Genomic DNA, 21,183 nt, shown 5'->3' with positions numbered 1-21,183 from the left:
GTGTCAACAGATGCTGGGCAGCCACCTGTCAGAAAGGGAGCTGTCAAGAGGCTGCAGCTCAGGCATTCCCTTCCAACATTACGATTCAGGGAGTCAGGGCAGCTGTTTTCCCATTATAGACACATACACAGACACAGCGAACACACACCACCTGCTCCTGCCTGGCAGCTGGCTCCAGGCCCGACTCCTTCTCCCCTTCCTGCCATCCCAGGTGCTGGTGTGTGGCCTCCAGGGGTACCCGGCCTGGAGACAGTGGTCTGGCAGAAGTCACAGATCAGAGAGGGCTGTGTGGTCACTGGCTTCTGCCCTAGACAGAGTGCTGGGTTCTGCAGTGCCCCAGCGCTGGGCTTCCTGGAGGGCCTCATCTGATGCCCACATGGGAGAGTCCTAGGTAGGCTCCAGGTATAGCCTTCAGCCAGGTCATGCTTTGTGGAGAGAGATCTGGAATCACACTGGGTCTGCCAGCTTGAGGGACTCTGGGCAAGTCACACCACTTCTGTAAGCCCCTGTTTCTGCTTCTATTCAATGAGTTTTATATTCATTTTACAACATTGGTGTTTTTTTTTGGTGGTGGTTTTTAGTAAGAGACAGGGTCTTACTCTGTTGCCCAGGATGGATGCAGTGGTGCAGTCGTCGCTCACTGCAGCCTTGAACTCCGGGCTCAAGTGATCCTCCCGCCTTGGCCTCCCAAAGTGCTGGGGTTACAGGTCACTGCACCTGGCCTACACTGCATTTTGTTTGTTTTTGTTGTTTTTTTTGAGATGGAGTCTCGCTCTGTCACCCAGGCTGGAGTACATTGGCGCGATCTCAGCTCACTGCAACCTCCACCTCCCTGGTTCAAGCAATTTTCCTGCCTCAGCCTCCCGAGTAGCTGGGATTACAGGCGCCCTCCACCATCCCCGGCTAATTTTTGTATTTTTAGTAGAGACGCGGTTTCGCCATGTTGGCCAGGCTGTTCTTGAACTCCTGACCTCAAGTGATCCTCCTGCCTCGACCTCCCAAAATGTTGGGATTATAGGCGTGAGCCACCGTGCCTGGCCCTACACTGGTTTTAATGGGCAGTACGTGGCCACCGACACCTAGCAAGTGCTCAGTGAAAGGTGGAAATGATGACTCCTCGACCTTACTCTGGGCTTGCTGGAGCTGGGTGTGGCAGCCACTGGGGTAGGGAAGTAGGTTAGTGAGTCCTCGAAGAGCCTGCCTACGGATTTCACAACCTTACAGCCACCCAGGGCTTTGAGTCTCTATACTCCCACTGGCTCATTCCCGTTTCCGAGGAGGGGACCCTTGTGAGTCCCATTTTAGGGAAGGAAGCTAAGTAACCTGATGGAGGCCACACTGCTAAGAAGTGCTGGAACTGAGGTTCCAAGTCAGGATTGCTTCCAAATCCAAACCTCCCAGAACGTTATCTATGCCAGTAGGTACTTATAGGTTAACAGGTGTCTTCTTCCTGGCACCTTTTAACCAGGTCTCTTGGATATAATGACTGAAGCCAGTGTTTTTCAAACTGGGTCCCTGAAGGTTCAGGGTAGGCAGTGCTAAAGGCTCTGGCTTTTTACCAGCATCCTTAAGTCAGGATGCCTCCATTTCTACTTGCCTTAAAAAAAAAAAAAAAAAAAAAAATGGCCGGGCACAGTGGCACACACCTGTAATCCCAGCACTTTGGGATTACATCGTTGAATTCTCCCTGACAAATCCCTGTTGAGGATTTGGGAGGCCAAGGCGGGCAGATTACGAGCTTACCAGCCTGGCCAACGGGGTTTAGTGAAACCCCATCTCTACTAAAAATACAAAAAAGTAGCCAGGCGTGGTAGTGGGTGCCTGTAGTCCCAGCTACTTGGGAGGCTGAGGCAGGAGAATCACCTGAACCTAGGAGGTGGAGGTTGCAGTGAGTCAAGATTGTGCCATTGCACTCCAGCCCAGGCAAGGGAGCTAGACTCTGTCTCAAAAAAAAAAAAAAAAAATTCATTAAATCTTAGCCTTTGAAAAAAAATAATGGGAAAATGGCTCTACTGTGACAAAAGTAGAGAAAAAAATGGAAAACACAGTAACAACCTAAGGTTCACACTAAAAGAAATATAGTGGTCCCAAGCCCCAGTAATTAGTCTCCTGGAGAGATATCTAAGGATTTCAGGGCAGAGAAGGGGCTCTGAGGGTCTTCCTTATTATCTGCCGGGCCAGACTGAACTGGTGCCAAGTGGGAGGTGGAGAGCTCTGGAGTTGTCAGGGTGGGGCTGGATGCATCCTGCCTGGAACTGGCATGACCACAGGCATTGGCCAGAGTGGCCTGTGGCCTTTTTGCCTTTGCTTTTATTTATTTATTTTTGAGATCGGATCTTGTTCTCTCACCCAGGCTGCAGTGCAGTGGTGCAATCACAGCTCACTGCAGCCTTGACCTCCAGGGTTCAAGTGATCCTCCTGCCTCAGCCTCTCAAGTAGCTAGGACCATATGTGTATACTACTATGCTTGGGTAATTTTTTATTTTTTGCATAGGTGGAGTCTCACTGTGTTGCCCAGGATACCCTCAAACTCCTGGGCTCAGGCGATCCTCCTGCCTTGGCTTCCAAGAATGCTGGGGTTACAGGCATGAGCCACCATGCCTGGCTTTCTTTTGCTTTTAATAATAATGGTGGATACGTGTTAATCTCTTAGTAGAGGCCAGGCATTGTGCTACCCTATGCTAAGCAGTTCACTTGCATTCTTTTATTTAACCCTAACAACCCTCAGGAAGGAGGCACACTTTTTCCTCCATTTTTCAAATAAGAGACTTAAGGCTCAGAGACTTAAGGTGCTCAGGCTGAAGTCTTAAGGGACTTGAGGGAGGGAAGGTTTGTTATTCCTCTAGGTGCTGCTTGCTCTAACCTGAATGCTGAGTTGTGACCACTAGGTGGCGATAGAACCTCACAGTAACAAAGAGTTCCTGGGATTTCGGGTAGGCAGCAAGCAGAGACCTCAGGCCCCACTGCAGCAACCCCCTACTCCTGTAGCACAGCCTACACTCTTTCTTGGCTCTGTCCTTCATGTCCCAGAGCCTGCACGGTGGGAGAGCTGGTTTGGGTGGAAAACTGACCCGGATTTAAATCCTAGTTCTGCCACTCACTGGGCTTCTAACATGAGACTTCTCATGCCTAAAACAGGAGTGAGGATCCAACGAGACAAAGACCTTGGCAGTGGATAGGATTGTAGAAATCAAGACTCGGAGAGCACGCACTGCGTTGCATTCAAAGAGCACACCCACGCGGTGTTTTAAAGTGGCTAACATTCAAAAACTTAGATATCTAACATAGAAACCCTGCTGGTCCCGCTTCTCTTGATAATCTGCATTCCCGCATGGCAGCGTCTGCTGGAGCTGAGGCCAGCCACTCCTCTGGATGGGGCTCCACCCTCCAGGCTACTGCAGCCCCCACCACTTCTTATGGGGACTACAGCCCACTTCTTATGGGGACTAACCCCATGTCTGTTACCTATGTGGCCATTTGGCCTTGCTGGCACGTGAGTCTGGCCTTCTCACAAGTCTCAGTGCCAAGGAAGAGTGAAGTCTGTCCCCATTCTGGGGTAAGGAGGGGCTCAGGTAGGCTTTTCTGTATATTTTCCCTGGGGCCTGGAATAGAATCTTCATGTTCCCTCGTCACCATTTGTGATTATGGCTGTGCAGATGAATAACATCAGGCATGGACAGAATGGAGACCATGGAATCTAGCCTGCAGGTCCCTGCTGGGAACCCAGGCTGCCGTCCTCACTCTGAAGCTGGTTGTGGGCCTTAGTGGGCCAAAAGCTGCCAACTCCCCTGATTAGAACAGCTTTGGTTGGGCTCCCTGGCTCTGGCCCTGAGGCCAAGGTGGCCTTCCTGGGTGGCTAGAGGTTATTGCACTGATGCTGAGGAACAGATCTCATTTTTTGTGGCTGGACTGGCCTCCTGGTCCCCTCAGCTGCCGGTCAGCTCAGCCCGTGCCCTCCATTAACCCCAGCCCTCCCATGTGACTTCCATGCAGGCTGATGGGGCCTCCTCCTCCCCAGGGCTTCCTCGCTGCTCAGCCTGAGAAAATGCTTTTGAGGCACAGGTCATGTCTCAGCGCAAACACCAGCTCCTCCTCCAAGGTCCTCCAAGCAAAAATATTTGCTCCTGGGGGGCACAGTGGCTCACGCCTGTAAACCCAGCACTTTGGGAGGCCAAGGTGGGCAGACTGCTTCAGCCCAGGAGTTCAAGACCAGCCTGAGCAACATGACAAAACCCTGTCTCTTCCAGAAAAAAAAAACAAAAATTAGATGTTGTGATGCACACCTGTAGTCCCAGCTACTCAGGAGGCTGAGGGAGGAGGATCACTTGAGGCTGGGAGGTGGAGGTTGCAGGGAGCTGTGATCATGCCACTGCACTCCAACCTGGGTGACACAGTGAGACACTGTCTCCAAAAAAACCCAAAAACCAAAAAAATCTTTGCTTCATCCTTGGTGTTCCTGTATGACCCCAGGGTCTCCAGTGAGCATGAGCTGATTCTGCTGTGCAGCCACTGCTTGTTGATATGTGTGTCTTCCTCCCTGGACTGTGTGTGTTTAGCTCTGTGGCCCCTGCACTTTACCTAGCCCAGGGTCTAGCCCAAACGTGGGGCCTGACAGATGTGGAATGGGTGAGAGTGTACTACTGGGAACAGAAACAGGGCTGCCTCAGGGAAAATGTTCGGAAGCAAAACCATTTTAATATGGAATTGCTAGAGCCTTGGGCCCCTGAGGATTGCAAACTGAATGAAGGATACTAAAGATCTGTTACAGGCTCAGCATGAAGATCTAGGCCAGGAGTGCCAGGGCATCCTTAGCTGGGTTTCCCCATGGCTAAGACAGAGCCTGGTGTCTCTCCAGGGCCACCTACCTGCTCCAACTCACGGCTCCCTGACAGCAGCTTCTGGACAGCAACTCTCTGACCTTCCATTTCATAACTCAGCACAGTGCTGTGACACTCCTACCAGCCACACCAGCCCTTTACCAAATCACCAGCCCTGACGGCTAATGTTAGCAGAGGGCAAAGGCTGGGCTCTGCTTGGGAAGGCCCCCAGCTCGGGGCAGGGCTCAGCTGATTCTGGAAGCCTGGCTTTAACCTTCTGTCCTTGACATGTCTGTGTAAAGCCTTAATTTGCCAAACACTTCCTCCAGTGTTGTTTCAACCTTCAGTGACTACCCTAAGAGGTATATCCTGCTATTGCTCACATTACAAATGGGAAGGGGGAGGGGGGAAACTGAGGCACAAAGAGGCCGAATCACTTGTTCACATTTGGATTTATGCAATAGCAAATGCTTCACAGGCTGCCCTGGCCCTGCCTCTTTGGCTCTCTGTCCTCGCCACTTGGCCAGGACCCATGGCTCTAGGGACACAGATGTTAGGCGGTCCAGGCTCTAGGGAGACCACCAGGGTGAGCTCTTTCTTCTGGTGTCCACTGTGCCCAACTGTCCTAACCTGCCTGGTCTTTATCCACCTTCCACCGGGAGCCTCCTGCTCTGGTCAACACCCTTTTCCTTGCCCCTAGTCTGTCTTTGCCGACCTCCCGGCATGGCTCGTCCACCTGTTCTCTCTGCTCTCACAAGTTCTTCCCTTTCTTCGAGGCCCAACTCAGACTGCTCCTTCTGCAGGAAGATTTCCTGTGGAAACTGGTGTTTCTTAGACGTGTGCATTAGAATCACCTGGAAGGCTCTCTGAAGCACAGGTGTGTTGGGGCCAACCCTTAGGGTTTTGGATTCAGTAGTTCTGGGGCAGAGTCTGAAAGTCTGTATTTCTATCATGTCTGCAGGTGATGCTGGTGCTGCTGCCTCGGGGAGCACACTTTGAGAACCACTGGTTTTAACCAATGGCTTTCAAATTGGGTTTGTTGGATCATTTCTCAGGGGCCTTGACAACAGCGTGTGTGGAGGGGGATCTTTGCTTCAACCCTGCAGGGTGGTTTTGCTTCTAAGTATTTATGATTCTTAAGTTCAATATAAGATTTTAATGGAAGAAAAGATTTAGTTAGCAGGGAAAAAAAAAGTCTGAAAGTTGCTGCTCTTCACCAATCCCTATGAAATGTGCTCTTGCCTCTGACGGGACAGTGTGGCCTCTCTTTTGTACTGTGTCTTCCCTAAGGTTTGGCTCTCCTTCTACTGGTAGTTTCACATGATTTTAGGTGTAACACAGACATTTTTAACTTTTAGTAGTCATTCTTATAACTATTATAAAAATATAACTAAAATAATTGTTATTGTAATATTTAGTATTTATTTTACTGAGAAGCGGAAAAAAATCTAACATATCCAACTAGCATATCTGTGATTCCCCAGATGATCATTCCTTAAGGAGCAGCTGTATGCAAAAAGTGAGCAGTTGGCCGGGTACAGTGGCTCACACCTGTAATCCCAGCACTTTGGGAGGCTGAGGTGGGTGGATCACCTGAGGTCAGGAGTTCAAGAGCAGCCTGGCCAACGTGGTGAAACCCCATCTCTACTAAAAATAGAAAAATTAGCCAGGCATGGTGGCATGAATCTGTAATTAATTCTAGTTACTAGGGAGACTGAGGCAGGAGAATCGCTTGAATCTGGGAGACAGAGGTTGCAGTGAGCCGAGATTGCTCCGTTGCACTCCAGCCTGGGCAAGAGAACAAGACTCCATCTCCAAAAAAAAAAAAAAAAAAAAAAAAAAGGCAGTCGCAAGTTGCTGTAAGGCAGCATCTGAAGTGAAAGTCCAGCTGCCACACCTGTCACACACAAGCCAGGGTGGCTGCTGGAGAGGCTGAAGTTTAGGAAAAGCTGCCCTTCAGAACTGTTTGAAAGTCACCTAAGGGGTGGCCCTGCTCCCTCAGTGCCCTTGAGTTTCTTCCCCTTGAGTTGCATGCTAATCGTCCCCTGTTGTCTTTCTTAAACTAATGAAAGATTAAGATGACATTTCGAAAAGGGCACCTCATTAAGCAGCCTTGTCCCCACTGCAGTGCGCACTCCCGCACAGTAGCTAGCTGCCTGTTTATCTTATGGTGATGAGGTGTCACCTCTCCTCCGCGGGCCTGCCTTCCTCTGCCTCTTCCTCCCACACGCCTTTCTCCCTCCCACCCGCCACTCGGCGAGGAGGAAGTGTGTGTGCGCGCATGTGCATGGTAGGGGCGGGGAGAAGGGACACCCGAGTTTTCCTGAATCCCCCTTCTGAGTTGCAGGCGCAGAGGCAGAAGGATGCGGGGGAACACACAGTGGGTCAGGAAGGAGAGAGGCCCTTACCTGTACACTGTGGTTGGAGGGGAACTCAGGCTGTCATAGACCAGCCGCACGTGGCCCTGGTACAGCTCCAGTGCCAGGGGGTCATTGTCTCCTTTGTAGAGAAGGATGCCGTTGTCCTTGTCAGTGGCCACCTGGAGAAAGCAGCCAGGGTGTTAGTAAGGGCTTACCTGAGACTGAACCTCCCTGCTCATCTCACAGAGCCCTCTTCCAGGCAGCAGCTTCTGAATCTGTGCTGCGTCTAAATTCACGTGCATCTTTCCTCCTCCGTCTAGTCAGTAAATCCCCAGAAGGTAAGGCCTCGACTTACACCTCAGCAAGTGCTGACTGAGCAAACCAGTTCCACACAGTTTTACTGAGTGCCTACTGTGCACCACTATGTTCATATATTTATGTATGTCAGGAGGCCCCAACTCTAATCTGCCCTCTCCCTCTGTTGCATAACGTGATCCCGCCCAAGTTTAGGCCCTTCTTTAGTTTCTCTGTATAAAGTAGCATAATAAGGCTTTTTTTGTTGTTGTTATTTTTGTTTTTGAGGCGGAATATTGGCCCAGGCTAGAGTGCAATGGCACAGTCTTGGCTCACTGCAGTCTCTGCTTCCTGGGTTCAAGCATTTCTAGTGCCTCAGTCTCCTGAGTAGCTGGGACTACAGGTGCATACCACCATACCCTGCTAATTTTTGTATTTTTAGTAGAGACGGGATTTCACCATGTTGACCAGGCTGGTCTTGAACTCCCAACCTAAAGTGATTCACCTGCCTTGGCCTCCCAAAGCACTGGGATTGCAGGCGTGAGCCACTGCGCCTGGCTAATAAGAGTTATAAAGAAAATGCTAACAATCATAATTAATTCAGTGTTTGCTAGGAACCAGGCACTATGCTAAGAGTCATCTGGGGAATTAAAAAAAAAAAAAAATTCCAGTGTCTAGACTTCACCCCAGAACTTGCGGATGGGGCCCAGGCAAATATAATTTTGTTATTTATTTATTTATTTATTTATTTATTTATTTATTTATTTTTTGAGACAGAGTCCTGCCCTGTTGCCCAGGCTGGAGTGCAGTGGCATGATCTTGGCTTACTGCAACCTCTGCCTCCCAGGTTCAAGTGATTCTCATGTCTCAGCCTCCCAATATCTGGGGTTACAGGCATGCACCACCACGCCCTGCTAATTTTTGTATTTTTAGTAGGACTGGGTTTCACCATGTTGACCAGGTTGGTCTCGAACTCCTGACCTCAAGTGATCCACCTGCCTCAGCCTCCCTAAGTGTTGGGATTACAGGCGTGAACCACCACACCTGGCCGAAGATAATTTAAGAAGTTCTCAAGGTGATTCTAAAGTATTGCCAAGGCTGAAAATTGCTGGTTTCAGAAGTTGCACTCATAGCCAGTCACCCGGAATGAGATTCTTGGATTAGTGGATGGGCCTCAGACAAGGGGTTTTGTCTGTCTTGAACTGAATCCCAATTCCGCAGCACAGCGTCTGGCGTACAATAGTTGAATGCATATTTTCTGGAGGATTGAGTGAATGAGGCTGGAAGTGGGGGCTGCAGTTTGCAGCAAGAGCTGGTCAGGAGTTATCTATAGAACTCTCTGGATGAGTTGGTCCAGGTGTCTTCAAGCTGAGTGTTGTCCCTGATGATGCTTTACTGCTAAGATGGGGCATTCCAACAATTTTCTGAACAAATCAGAGCTTGGGGACATGTTGAGGTCCTTCCAAGGGCAGGGCAGGGCGGGACACACCTGTAGGGAGATGTTGGCCTGAGGTCGAACCTTGGCAGAGGCCAGTTCCACATAGGAGTCCTTGCCCACGAAGTTGACGGTGATAAGCTTCTCGCATCTGGGGCCGGCGAAGCCTGGTGGGCAGCGGCAGGTGGGCTCCTGCTGCACCACAATGCACTGGGCCCCATTCTGGCACTCATATTGGTCGCACGGGCTGGTCTGCAGCAGGACCATGGGTGGCGGGTGCTCGCAGAAGGGTCCACTGGAAGGTGGGAGAGAATGGGAGGGGGGGAGATAGGAGAATGGCCAAGAGGAGACAATCACAGTTACTCAGGCCAAAGAACCTCGAGCAGAGAGGTAGAGTGAGATGGGAAATAACACTAGTTCTACGGGCTACTTCCAGCCCTGCCACTAACCGGGGCAAGATCTTTTCCTTCTCTAAGCCCCACATTTCCCATTTTTAAGAGAGTTGGGGTAGCCATAGTGGCATGAGCCTGTAATCCCAGTTACAGGGGCAGATCGCTTGAGCACAGGAGTGCGAGTTCAGCCTGCGGAACAGAGCAAGACTCCGGCTCCAAGAAATAAAATCATGGAGTTGGACTAGAGTAGAGGTCCCTAAATTTCAGTGTCATCAGAATTGCCTGGGGGTGATTTCTTAAAAGAGCACATTCCCACCCTCGGAAAGATGAATGGACAAACAAAATGTGGCTCATCCGTCCAATGGAACATTGTTCAGCAGTAAAAACAAAGGGAATTCTGACATACCCGACAGCATGGATGAATCTTGAGAACATGATATACAAAGTGAAATAAGCCCGATAAAGGACAAATGCTGTATGTGGCCATTTAGATAATGCATCTAGAGTAGCCAAATTCATAGCAACAGAAGTAGAATAGAGGTTACCACTGAGGAACCATCATGTTTATTCTCCAACCTAGAAAGAAGATTCTGGTCAGTATGGCCATGTGGCTACCTCTACCCTGCAAGCTGGGCTTCACGATGGTGGCATCTTCCATTAGTTGGAATCCTACCCAAGCATGACATTACATGAGCTGAACCTAAGCCCGGCTTTCACGTGGAGTTGCCACAAGTAGCTCTTCTCCCATCTACAATGTGGGATCACCAATACCTGCTCTATTTCCCTCATGTGGACATGTAAGGACTGCAAAGGTGTCAGGGGAATAAAGGCATCACCCAGAACCAGGGCTACGGCCACCTGGGCCTGAGTCTCCACCCTGGCCACCTTAGCCAGTCAGCCCCAGGCCCTGCCACCTGGCCCAGGCTGCCTCTTTCCTGAGGTGCCCTCCTGCCTTACCTGAAGCCCTGGGGGCAGGTGCATGTGTAGCCATTGATTGTGTCCATGCACTGGGCCCCGTGGCGGCACTTGTGGGCCACACAGTCATCATTGTCTGTCTCACAGAGCTTCCCGCTGTAGCCAGGGACACACTCGCACCTGGAACACAGGCAGAGGCAAGGCTGTTCCTCAAGGCAGGGCCAGCTTCCAGGCAGTCACTCTCCAGCCCCCCTCAGCAGATGACCGCTCCCCATCTCTTCTATCTACCTAAGTTCCTTTGGGATCTGCAAAGCCTGGCCCCACAGCAGGTTTCCCTGGTGGCCCATGGCCTTTGTTCCATTCATGGTGGGGTGAGTCTTGTATTCCAGAGCCAGGGTGAGGAACACAGGGGTGGACTCATCCAGCTTTTGGCTTGGATCTGCCACTTCCTACATGAAACTGACGTTCAGTTTGGTCCTTCCTTTGGGTCAGGCACTGTGCTATGCCCCTTTCTCTGAGTTCTCATTGAGGCCTCCCAGGACCCTGTAAGGGAGGGTCTACCATACTCCATCGTAAGGAAGAAACCAGAGGGCAGAGAGCACTGCAGGCACTTCCCTGAGGATCCCCATACCCCCATCGAGTGATAATACTTAGTTTACACTTGCGTGTCAGAAACTGTTCTAAGTGGATCAGTCACTCATTACCTCTCTGTGTTTCAGTTTCTTCATCTTTAAATGCAATTGATAAATAACTCCACCTCTTACGGTTGCTTTAAAAATGATATGCTATGCTTTGTGTAGTGCATTAAACATTAAGTAAATATTCAACATGACATGTAGAAGATGATATGATACTGTTTGCACTCTGAGATCCAGACCAGGATGAGAGAGGCAAAAATCTCTTCTGCCTTAATAAGTGGCTTATATTACCTGGGCAAGAGGATGGGAACACCTGCTCCACCCCAGGCCCTGCACACCAATCTGGCCCTTCCTAAAAGAGTGGTGCGTCAGCAATTCCATTATCGCCCCTTCTAGACAAGGTTTAAAACCTGGCCAGAGGAAGCCACCTTGGCTAAAACCTGGTCTCCTTGAGTGTGGGCCAGAAACGTGCATCTCTGGGCTCCCCTGTCTGGGGCAACATTCGGGCAACATTCAACCGAAATCCCACCATAGAAACACACGCGAAGGCACCGAGAGGCTGAGTCACAGAGGCTTAGGTGCACCCACAGGCACGTATAAGCAAATGGTTACTGGCGCCTCTGCCTTCTGCAAAGCCTGTGCACCTTTGTGGGCCTAACAGCTGAATTCTAGCGGGCAGAGTAAAAATAATAGCCACAACCTATCCGAGTCAGAGGCGGCGGCGGCATGGCAGGAGGAGGCAACACAGGCAGGGAGGTGAGGGCGGAGGGAGTGAGCTCTCTGAACTCTCAGGCTATCTGAAAAGCAGCCCCACGGGAGAATCAGGGCAAAGGGATGGCCCTCCCTCATTCTTCTCCTCCCTCTCCTCTTTAGGAATGGATAGAAGTGGGGAGGAATCCACACGTGGCAACCCCACTGGCTTTGAGGTTGGCAGAGCATCGTTGGGGTTGGCAGAGCATGATGCGGGCTGTAGGTTCATAGCTAGGTAAGACACAGAGGGGTGATGTGTCCTTGACTGGAACAAGTTCCAGAAACTGAGGACTTACGGGCCTATGCTCAAAAATTGAAATCTGCTACGATCTGACCAATTCATCTTTACTTGACTGGCAAATTTGAAATACGTAACCTATTGCTGCACTAGAAGTACAAACTTACATGTTCAACCAGAGTCTTTTAAGGAAACACATTGAGAATGCCTTCGAGGGGCATGTGCTCAATATAGCACCATGTATACTTCTGCTACTGTGTCAAACTTGGCCCAGGTAGGCATCCGTGTGTCTCCTGAATTCTAAAAAGTAGTCTCAGAGCAACTTAAGCTATTTGACTTTCTCCAAGGCAACAATAGCTGGCCAATACTTACAGGATAAAATCCAGTATCTTAAGCCTGGACTTTGAGGCTACTGGTGAGGTCTTTATTAGGAATTAGGGAAGCTATTCTCACTCTCAGACTAAGCAGTGGAGGTCTGGAGGCAAATGTGTTAACCTCCTTCTTCTTTTAAAATGCTGCAGCCCTCTCCATACCAGCAAGTCTCAAACTTTAATGAGCAGACAAAACACCCAGGGATCTTGTTAAAATGTGTCTTCCGATTCAGGGAGTCTGGGTGGGGCCTGGGAACTAGCATTTCTAACAGACGCCCATGTGATGCTGATCCTGCTGGTTCAAGAACCTCTGGTAGCAAGGACCTATATAATATTTCTCCATCAACTAAACAGAGGCAGCTGGTGCTATAACCTGCATTCCCCTGTTGTTCTCAAATGCTTGCCTTTATCTTTCTTCCAGTTAAAGTGTAAAGTTTATGCATTTTAATATGTGTTGGGTCTATTGATTCTGCACAAGGGGGAGTAACCAAGTGCTGTCCTTGGTTCCAGGACATCTGGAATCTCTGGATTTAGCTGAGAAATCAGTCAGGCCCAGACTGATTCACAGCTCCACCCCTTTATATGTGTGTGCAAAGGTGGCTTATGTCACTTCAGTGAGCCTCATAAAATGTGAATGAGTTTCTACATTCTAAGATTGTTGGATGTCGGATAATACACCTTGCCTGACAAATAATAAGTTAGCAGTACATGCTAGTCATTGTGATCTTTCTTTTGGCTATTGTTATTTTCAGTATTATGGACAGGCAGTATCTGCCCTTCATTGAGACCTCATTGAGGGAGGGAACGTACAAGGAGAACTCCAAGGATAAACATCTTCACACTTGGGCAAAGGTCACCCTGACTGTGTATCTCTCTGGCTAATATCCCTATAGGCTGCCATGGGATATGAGCTGTTTGGTGATGGGAGATAAGGGAGATAAAATGATAAAATGTTGCACTGGAAGAATTTTGATTTAAACACATTTTAATGAAAACCTAACATTATTGAGCTGGCCTGTAGACCTTCTCAAGATAATGACATCACATATAAATACAATATCTCAAGATTATGAAAGCTAGACTGATTTCGTTCTTTCCTATATTGTCCTAGAACTCAAGGGACTTTGGTTACAATAGAGGTTTCTAGGAATAAGTTCTGGGGATCATAAAAACCTGGCAGTGTTAGCTCTCCAGCACTCCAACCCCACACCTGCACCCTTGACCTGTCTTTTTTTTTTTTTGAGACAGAGTCTTGCTCTGTCACCCACGCTGGAGCGCAGTGGTGCGATCTCCGCTCACTGCAACCCCTGCTTCCTGGGTTCAAGCGATTCTCCTGCCTCAGCCTCCTGAGTAGCTGGGATTACAGGTGTACACCACCGCACCTGGCTAATATTTGTATTTTCAGTAGAGACAGGGTTTCACCATGTTGACCAGGGTAACCCCTAGACCACTTCTGACCAGCGCTGGTGCAAGCCTGTGTCCTCTGAGCTTGCTGTCCACTCAACCAAGAGGCAATTTATCTCCTCTCCATGGGCAGATCCTCATTCCCTGCCCCTTCCCGGGCATGCCCAAAGCACTCTGCTTGCCAGCCTGGCCTGCTCTGCTTTGGGTTCACATTTGCATTTACACGTCTCTTCCCACCCCTTGCCCCTTCATTCTTCCCTGTCCCCTAACAGAATCCCATACTTGGTTAAAGATCAGCAGTAAACTGAAGTCAAATCTGGGGGTGGAAGTAGACGGGGAGGTCCTGTGAGGCATCTCTCACCCTTGTACTCAGGTAACTCGACCACCTAAAAGTCCCACCTGGCATATCTGATGGGGCACAGGGCAGATGAGGTAGGTAGGAATGGGGTAGACACATGGAAGGGCTGAAGCTTCATTTGGTCTCATTGAGCAAAACCAGAGCCTCTTGGCATTTTCCCTGGTGATGAGCTCTAGGCTTGTGATGTGAAAATAGAAAAGGGAGACATAAGAAAAGACATGCTCATGTCTGCCTCTCACCCTTACTTACTCGCTTCCTCTTTCCCCAGTGGGGCCATCCTTCCTCCTCTCAACCCATCCAAATTCTACCCACCCTCAAGGGTCACCCACATTCTGCTCCTAAAGGGGTGGGGCTGCTTCTCTCCTCCAGCAGGCTCTTCCTTCCTTAGAACCCCAGCAACACAGCCAGAATCGTGGGGCCTAGAACTTTCTTCTTTCCTAAATATTTACTCAGTGTCAAATCTTCCTCCCCTAGGTCCATGGCAAGGGCCTTGAGGACAGGAATTAAAACCATCTTCCAATTCCCACTACACTGCACACAATCAAGATCTGTGGACTGATGGGTGGGCTGGGGAGCAACAACTAGAACTCCTGCTTCTTAGATTCTAAGATTCTAAGAGCTTACAAGTTCAAGTTTCAGAGATTCTCTAATTCTAAATTTCTAAGATTCTGTGATTGGACTTTCTGAGATCTTGGGGTTCCCTGAAGTCCTAAGTTTTACTGTTTAGACTCATAGTTGCAAACACTCCCAGAGTCTGAGAACTCTCTGCCCTGTGACTGAGAACAGGACAGACTCTGGGTGATGACAGCTCCTGGACCCATCGAGACCTAGAGCGTGAGCTTCTGCCCCCCAGAGGCTGGAGATGCCACTGGTGGGCATTCTCCTTAAAGACTTGTCAGCACAGGCATGGAGCTCTGGGCCCAGTGCCCTCATCCCTAGGGGAGGCTCTGTAAGGTCATTTATGGGGTCTGCTAAGGGAACATCCTGGGGTCTTCTCCAGTTGCCTTGGACTGCCTGTTTTCCAAAACCCTGACTCCTTGGTGCTAGTGGCTTCCCTCTGGTGTTAGAGATTGCTGGGGAGAAGGAGGAGGCAGCTGTGTGCAGAAGGCAGGATTGGGGTCGGGAAGAATGTTTTTGGCCACAGAGTTCTGGGATCTCCCTCTTGATGTCAGAAAATCCCCAGTCTCAAGGGTCTCATGATCTTCTCCAGAAGACGCAGTGGCAAAAGTTTTCATGAAGGAAGGTGAAAGGAAGAGGTGAGTACAGGGCCTGGGAGGGATTTCCAGGGGTGCCATTGGATCCTCAGCCTCAAGAGCTGGATGGCTTTCTCCTGAGGCAGCCTCTCCATCCACCCTGAGGGCCGCTCACATGCTCCCCTGGCTCCTATTGGCTCTGCTGCTTGCCATGGAGACAGCTCCGCCAGTGGCCATGCTGCTGGACCATAGTGCTCCTGCCCCCTTCCCCTGCAACAGGTGCATAAACTGAAAAACTTGCTGTAGACTGGAGGGGCAGCATACTGTGAAGGCCGCACATGGAGAAGGTGACCAAATACGCTTTAGACTCTGCTTCCCCAGTGGAACTGCTCTACTTCTTTAGCTCTGGAAAGGAGGGATATGCTGAGAGCACTGGGAAGTTGGTGGGAGAGGAGAGGCAAGGAAGAAGGTGCAGGGAAGAGAAAGAGTGGATCTTTCTCTGTCTCTGTCTCTCTCTCCCCCTACCTACCTGTCTATCTACAGAGACTTAGAGACGCCCACAGAAAGACAGAGGCACGCATAGGGAAACAGAGTGAGAGAATTAGATCATGGCTGAATCAGAGACACAGAGAAGCACATGACAGAGAGAGAGAGAGAGAGCATGCAGAGAGACCAGAGACTGCCTAAAACCTAGACTGTTAGAGGCAGAGTTTTCATGGACTCTGTGCTGGGGGCACGAAGCCAGGTCTTACCTGAATCCTTTGTCCAGGGGGATGCACTTGGCCTCATGCTGACAGAGGTTCAGCTCAGGCACACAGTGGTCAATCACCTCGTCGCAGAGCTCACCTGGCACGGATGGGGGAGATAGCTCAGGCCTCAGGCAGGGTAGGCATACCCTGGCCAGAAGATCAGAGTATTGGGGGGGATATCCTGGCCAGAAGATCAGACTCATCCAGCCCCCGGTCAGGTGGGCATGGACATCAGGAGTCCTGCCTTCTCACTCCTTGTGTATCCTCCTGCACCTCTGCCTTGGTTTCTTTGGCAGTGACCATGGGAAGATTCCAGGTGTCCTCCTGGACACTGTCCTAGTAACACTGTCCTAGCATCACCATTTGGCTGTTTTACTTGATCTTTCAAGGGCAGGGGTAGGTGCAGCTGAGAGCACAGGATGCCTGGTCCTGACTTTGGGCCATGCTTATTCATTTGTTTTTTTCATTCCACACTTATTTACTGAGCACCTCCTGTGTGGCAGGCCCTGTGCCAGGTGCTGGAGACACAACAGTGGCCAGGTCCTGTCCTACCCACAGCTTATTTGGGAAGGTCTACAAACAAGCAGGCAATTAGAACACAGACTTGTAGGTGTGAACAGAAGGGAAAACTTTGTGGAAGCACAAGGGGGACCCACAGCCTCCCCCAGGAGGTCAGAAGAGGCTTTAGAGACACAGACAAGGCTTAGCAGCCCAGTTCACCTGTTATAGATAAGTAAGCCCCTTGGATTTTTCAGGGAAGGAATATGAAAGGAATTTGAAGTTCTGGTCTCTAGACACAGTGCCTTTGAAGTCTGCAGTGCTACAAAATACCTAATGGATCATAAATACCCAGGGATGGCCCTTGCAGATAAGCCCCGAAAAGCTTACACCACCTGAAAATGTGTTTTAGGAATGTGGGGGAGGGTGGTAAGACAGAACAGCAGCTCCCAAGCAACACCAGCTTTTAAGATCTGAGTTTTGGGTTTCCTCAAATTCCACTTGGTCAAGCCAGATGGAGAGTGATCTAAGAGAGGGAAAGGTCTAACCATGAACGTTCTCTCCAGGAGTGGAGTGGGAGCAGGGCGGGCTCCTGCTCCCAGGGTGTAGGCAGGTAGGTCCAGAGGGCTGGCTGCAGGGTAATGAATAACAGACAGCCCCTAAGTCTGTTCTTTGCTGTGGGGGGGACAGGCTGACCCCAACCATGTCCTGGGAGGGAGCACTGAATGCCTCCCTCTCCAAATTTTGCCTTCAGCCTCTCAAAACCACAGAGGGCACTGTGTTCCTGAGAAGCCTCCTCTTTCTTCCTTGTCATCTGGAGAGACCCAGAGAAGCAGACAAGCGTCTGTGTGGGACTTGCACATTTTCCGGGACAGAGCAAACCACCAAGCCTCATTCGGTACCTGGGTTTCCTGGGAATGAATTCTGGTTGACACTTCCTAGCTGCTTGACCTTGACGTTGGCAGTTGTGGACATTAAATGAGATTATACAAGCACTCACTGTCAGGACCAAAGTGCAACAAATCAGCAGTGCACCCTGGTCAACAGCAGACACCAGGTAGGCCTCAACTGAGGCAGGAAACCCCTTCATCAATGCCTCCTCAGTGTCCTCCTGCTGCCCATCTGCCTGCTCGAAATTCAGTTCAAGCCCCTCCCCCGCCACAAAGCCTTCGTTAGAGCCCCACTGCCGTCTCCATTTTCACTCCTGGGATTTCTGTCATCTCTCTTCCGGCACTAAGCTGATTCTTCTTGACCAATGACTCTATACAGTGATTCTTCTCATGGACCAGAAGCCGCTGTGGGCTGAGGGCATACCTTAGACTTCTTGGTCTCCCTAAGTGGCTAATTTAGTAGTCTGTATACAGTAGGTGCACAGTAAGTGTTGCCTGTTGCTAATGCAACTCTTGGCGACAATTCCACTCTCAGAAGATGAAAGATGGAAGGGGAGATAACCCCTCAGCAGTTTTCTTTCTTTTCTTTTCTTTTTTTTTTTTTTGAGACAGAGTTTTGTTCTGTCTCCCAGGCAGGAGTGCAGTGGCAGGATCTCAGCTCACTGCAACTTCTGCCTCCTGGGTTCAAGAGATTCTCCTGCCTCAGCTTCCCGAGTAGCTGGGATTACAGGTGTCCACCACCATGCCCAACTAATTTTTGTATTTTTAGTAGAGCTGGGGTTTCACCATGTTGGCCAGGCTGGTCTCGAACTCCTGATCTCAGGTGATCTGCCTGCCTTGGCCTCCCAAAGTGCTGGGATTATAGGTGTGAGCCACCACACCCGGTCCCCACAGCAGATTTCCATACACTCTTCCAGCACAGAAGCTTGTCTGGGGTCCTAGGAAGCCCAGGATTATTACAGCGAGTGGTTTTCTCAATTGGTGGTGGTACGTTCCTGCAGTTTCAAGAGTGTGCTTGGGGATAGTGTCTGTTGGGCTGGAGGCTTGATAAAGGTATGGGCTATGAGGGAAAATGGGAGCCATTTGGCTTCCTTCTCTGCCATCTTTAGGGATGCTTCTATTTATCTTCCACAGCTTCCCACCACCCACTTTACTCCTGACATAAAAGCCTGGTTCCAGTAGTCCAGGGCATGGGGGTCCCTGAGCTTTCCCCTCCTCATTTTCTCCTTGCCTTAGGCTGGTATTTCCTAAAAGTGCTTCTTGCAACACAAGATCTCTGGGCTGGGAATAGTGTTCGAGGGTCGGGTAAGGGGGAAGCTCTGAGATCAAATAAGTTTGGGAACTGCTGGGTTAAACAAACAGCTTTCTTTAAAGCAGGAATTTTCAGAACCTCTAACATGCTAATTTGTATCATGGTACACCAAGAAGAAGGTTAGTATCATATGCAGTACTTCCCAAACTTCTTGTCTCATGGGGACTTTTCCTCAAATTCATGCAATTCCAGTCTGGGATATGCTACTTTTGGTTTATCTCATAACAAAGCGGGCTGTGTTTGCGCCAAAATTGGTAGCATTTTGCTTCACAACCTAATGATATATTTAACTGCCCTTTTTAGGGGCTATTAATGTAGGAAAATAAAGGTATTGTGTTTGGGGCATGGGTGGGTGGAAAGATCTTCCTGAGGAATGATCTCTTGTGGGAGCCTTCCTGGATTCTCCGGCTGGGTTAGGTTCCTCCTCTATGATCCCACACCCCCAGGGCTTATAGATGTTATGTTCTCTTTCTAATGAATCCACGCCTCTGTCCACCAGACTATAAACTTCTTATGAGAAGGAACTCTGTCTTGGTCATTTTTGTATCCCTAGCTCCTAGCTGAGTGCCTGGAATATGTGGATTTCAAGAGACGGTTGACTAGACCTGAAGGAAGCATAAACACAATGCAAGCACCTCTCTGCCAGCCTCAAACACCACTGGGTCTACAGGGGCCCTAAAGGAGGGAATGGCCAGCAATGAGATGAACAGCAGCTAAAGAGCCTGGGACTCTGTTTCAAGTGGGAAGGAGTAGTGATTTGCTGGTGGCTGGTGGTGAAGCAAACAGGCCTTTGGGGAGCCCCTCCTGGCATAGCGTGGTCTTGGGGTCCTAGTCTCTGTCTTCAGGCAGAGAGGAGGAGAGTCCCCGGAAGAAGTTAAGAAAATGGTATTCTAGCGACACCCCTCCACCCAGCCATACACACAATCATGAGATCCTTACCTGTGTAGTTAGGTGGGCAGACACACACGTAGTTGTTGATCCCATCCACACAGGTGGCATTGTTTTCGCAGTCATTGTCCTCACAGTCATCTGGGTTGATCTCACACCGCTGCCCCTCAAAACCCAGAGGGCAGGAGCAGCTTTGGGATGTGTGGGGTGAGGAGCAGGGGAGTCAGGGGTCAGGGAGAGAGGTGGGTTGGAGTGGCAGAGAGGAAGACCGGGTGGGAAATACAATTAGTTTCTCCTTCAGACGAAGGTCTGAGAAAGCACTTTGGACATGTGAGACCTTGGGGCCCTGAGCAGGAAGACCCTGAGGAGCCTAAAAGGTCATTTCATCCAACCCCATCTCTAGGCAATGTTCTGTCTCCCCTGGCCCATGCTGGCTGCCTCGCTCCAGGGCTACTGTCCGCTGACAAGGCCGGTGTCATCACTCCCCCAGCTGGAAGTGGTTTCCTGGATATGGCTTAAATTCTTCCAGCTGTCCTCCAAACCACCCTTCCTTCAGCTCTTCTGAGGCACAATCGCTTTTGCAGGTAGAGACAGCATAATAAACATCCTCCTTTAAGTGATTTTTTTTTACTTGACGGCAGCCCTTCTATCTCAGGGTCAGGGGGTGGGCAGAACATAGTGCCCAAGGTCCCAGACTCTGCACCCGGGTTTCCTGGGGATGAATTCTAGTTGATACACTCTAGCTGCTTGACCTTGACCCTGGGTGGTTGTGGAGATTGAATGAGATTATACAAGCAAAATGTTTAGAAGGGTACATAGCACATAGAAAATGCTCGGAACCCATTAGCAAGCTTTGGTTCTACACAAAATCACCCTACTTCCTTAACTGTTCCTCAGGGACGCCATTTCTCCCCATCATGTATTCCTGCTACTTCTAAGCCCCTCCAGCTTCCGGGGGACGAAGGCTAGAGTGGGAGGATCCCTCTCCTGCCAAGAGTGAGGCCTTCGGGTCAACTTGGCTTCAAACACTGTGGGCCAGCAAGATGCATGTCCTTCACTTGCCTCTACAGTATTACATCTCTTGGACAAAAACCTCAATTGCCTGCATCTCTGCCTGATCTCGGTCGTATCCCCAGGACTGGGCATGCAAGATCAGTTAGAACAAATAAAGGCTGTGCAGAAGAGGTGGGGGTGGAGGGCGGAGTGAGCAGCTAATTGATTAAATAAATGCTGCAATGAATCTCGATCCTTCCTTGGCCTAACCCGTTTGTCAGGGATTCTCACTCCATCCACGAGTGTGCACTTCAGCTTCAGACCTGGAATTTCAGGTTCCAGAGATTACTCTGATTTGGGATTTAGCTAAAAAAAGTAAACTACACTCAGCTAACAGGCAGTGAATTTCGGTGGTCCTAGAATCCTCCTTAATTGGTCTCCTTTCTGTGACTGAAAACTGTATCACATTTTCTACAAAAGGCCAGGAGCCTCTCGGGTCTCAGCTTTTGGGGTACAGCAAAATGACTAATTCCTTTTTCCTGTTAGGGACTCCGGGCACTCAGGAAAAAGGCTACTTCTTCAGAGCCAGACAGAGCGTAGGTTTCGGAAAGTCCTAAACCATGGTGTTGCCCGTTTGTTTTCCTACAGACCAGTTACTTTGGCTCCCCCAGAGCCTTAGGGCTACCTG

The 21,183-nt window shown here is 49.8% G+C and overlaps 1 protein-coding gene across 4 annotated transcripts in view; it reads right to left on the bottom strand.

Annotated features, from left to right (window-relative positions):
* The window catches only part of LOC105480842 (slit guidance ligand 3), a 639,820-nt gene that overhangs the window by 16,122 nt on the left and 602,515 nt on the right, over nucleotides 1–21,183 (bottom strand). For all 4 annotated transcript variants that reach the window (XM_011740022.3, XM_011740023.2, XM_011740025.3 and 1 more), the window contains 5 exons: nucleotides 19,554–19,693; nucleotides 15,918–16,011; nucleotides 10,256–10,393; nucleotides 8,961–9,201; nucleotides 7,226–7,356 (listed from right to left, as the gene is read on the bottom strand). In XM_011740022.3, the coding sequence (XP_011738324.1) occupies nucleotides 7,226–7,356; nucleotides 8,961–9,201; nucleotides 10,256–10,393; nucleotides 15,918–16,011; nucleotides 19,554–19,693 (744 nt within the window). The remainder of the gene's footprint in view (nucleotides 1–7,225; nucleotides 7,357–8,960; nucleotides 9,202–10,255; nucleotides 10,394–15,917; nucleotides 16,012–19,553; nucleotides 19,694–21,183) is intronic.

The sequence above is a fragment of the Macaca nemestrina genome, chromosome 6, assembly GCF_043159975.1.
Source record: "Macaca nemestrina isolate mMacNem1 chromosome 6, mMacNem.hap1, whole genome shotgun sequence".
Taxonomy (NCBI): domain Eukaryota; kingdom Metazoa; phylum Chordata; class Mammalia; order Primates; family Cercopithecidae; genus Macaca; species Macaca nemestrina.
Note: the sequence above shows the minus strand (reverse complement) of the source record. Positions and strands in the feature narration are given on the sequence as shown.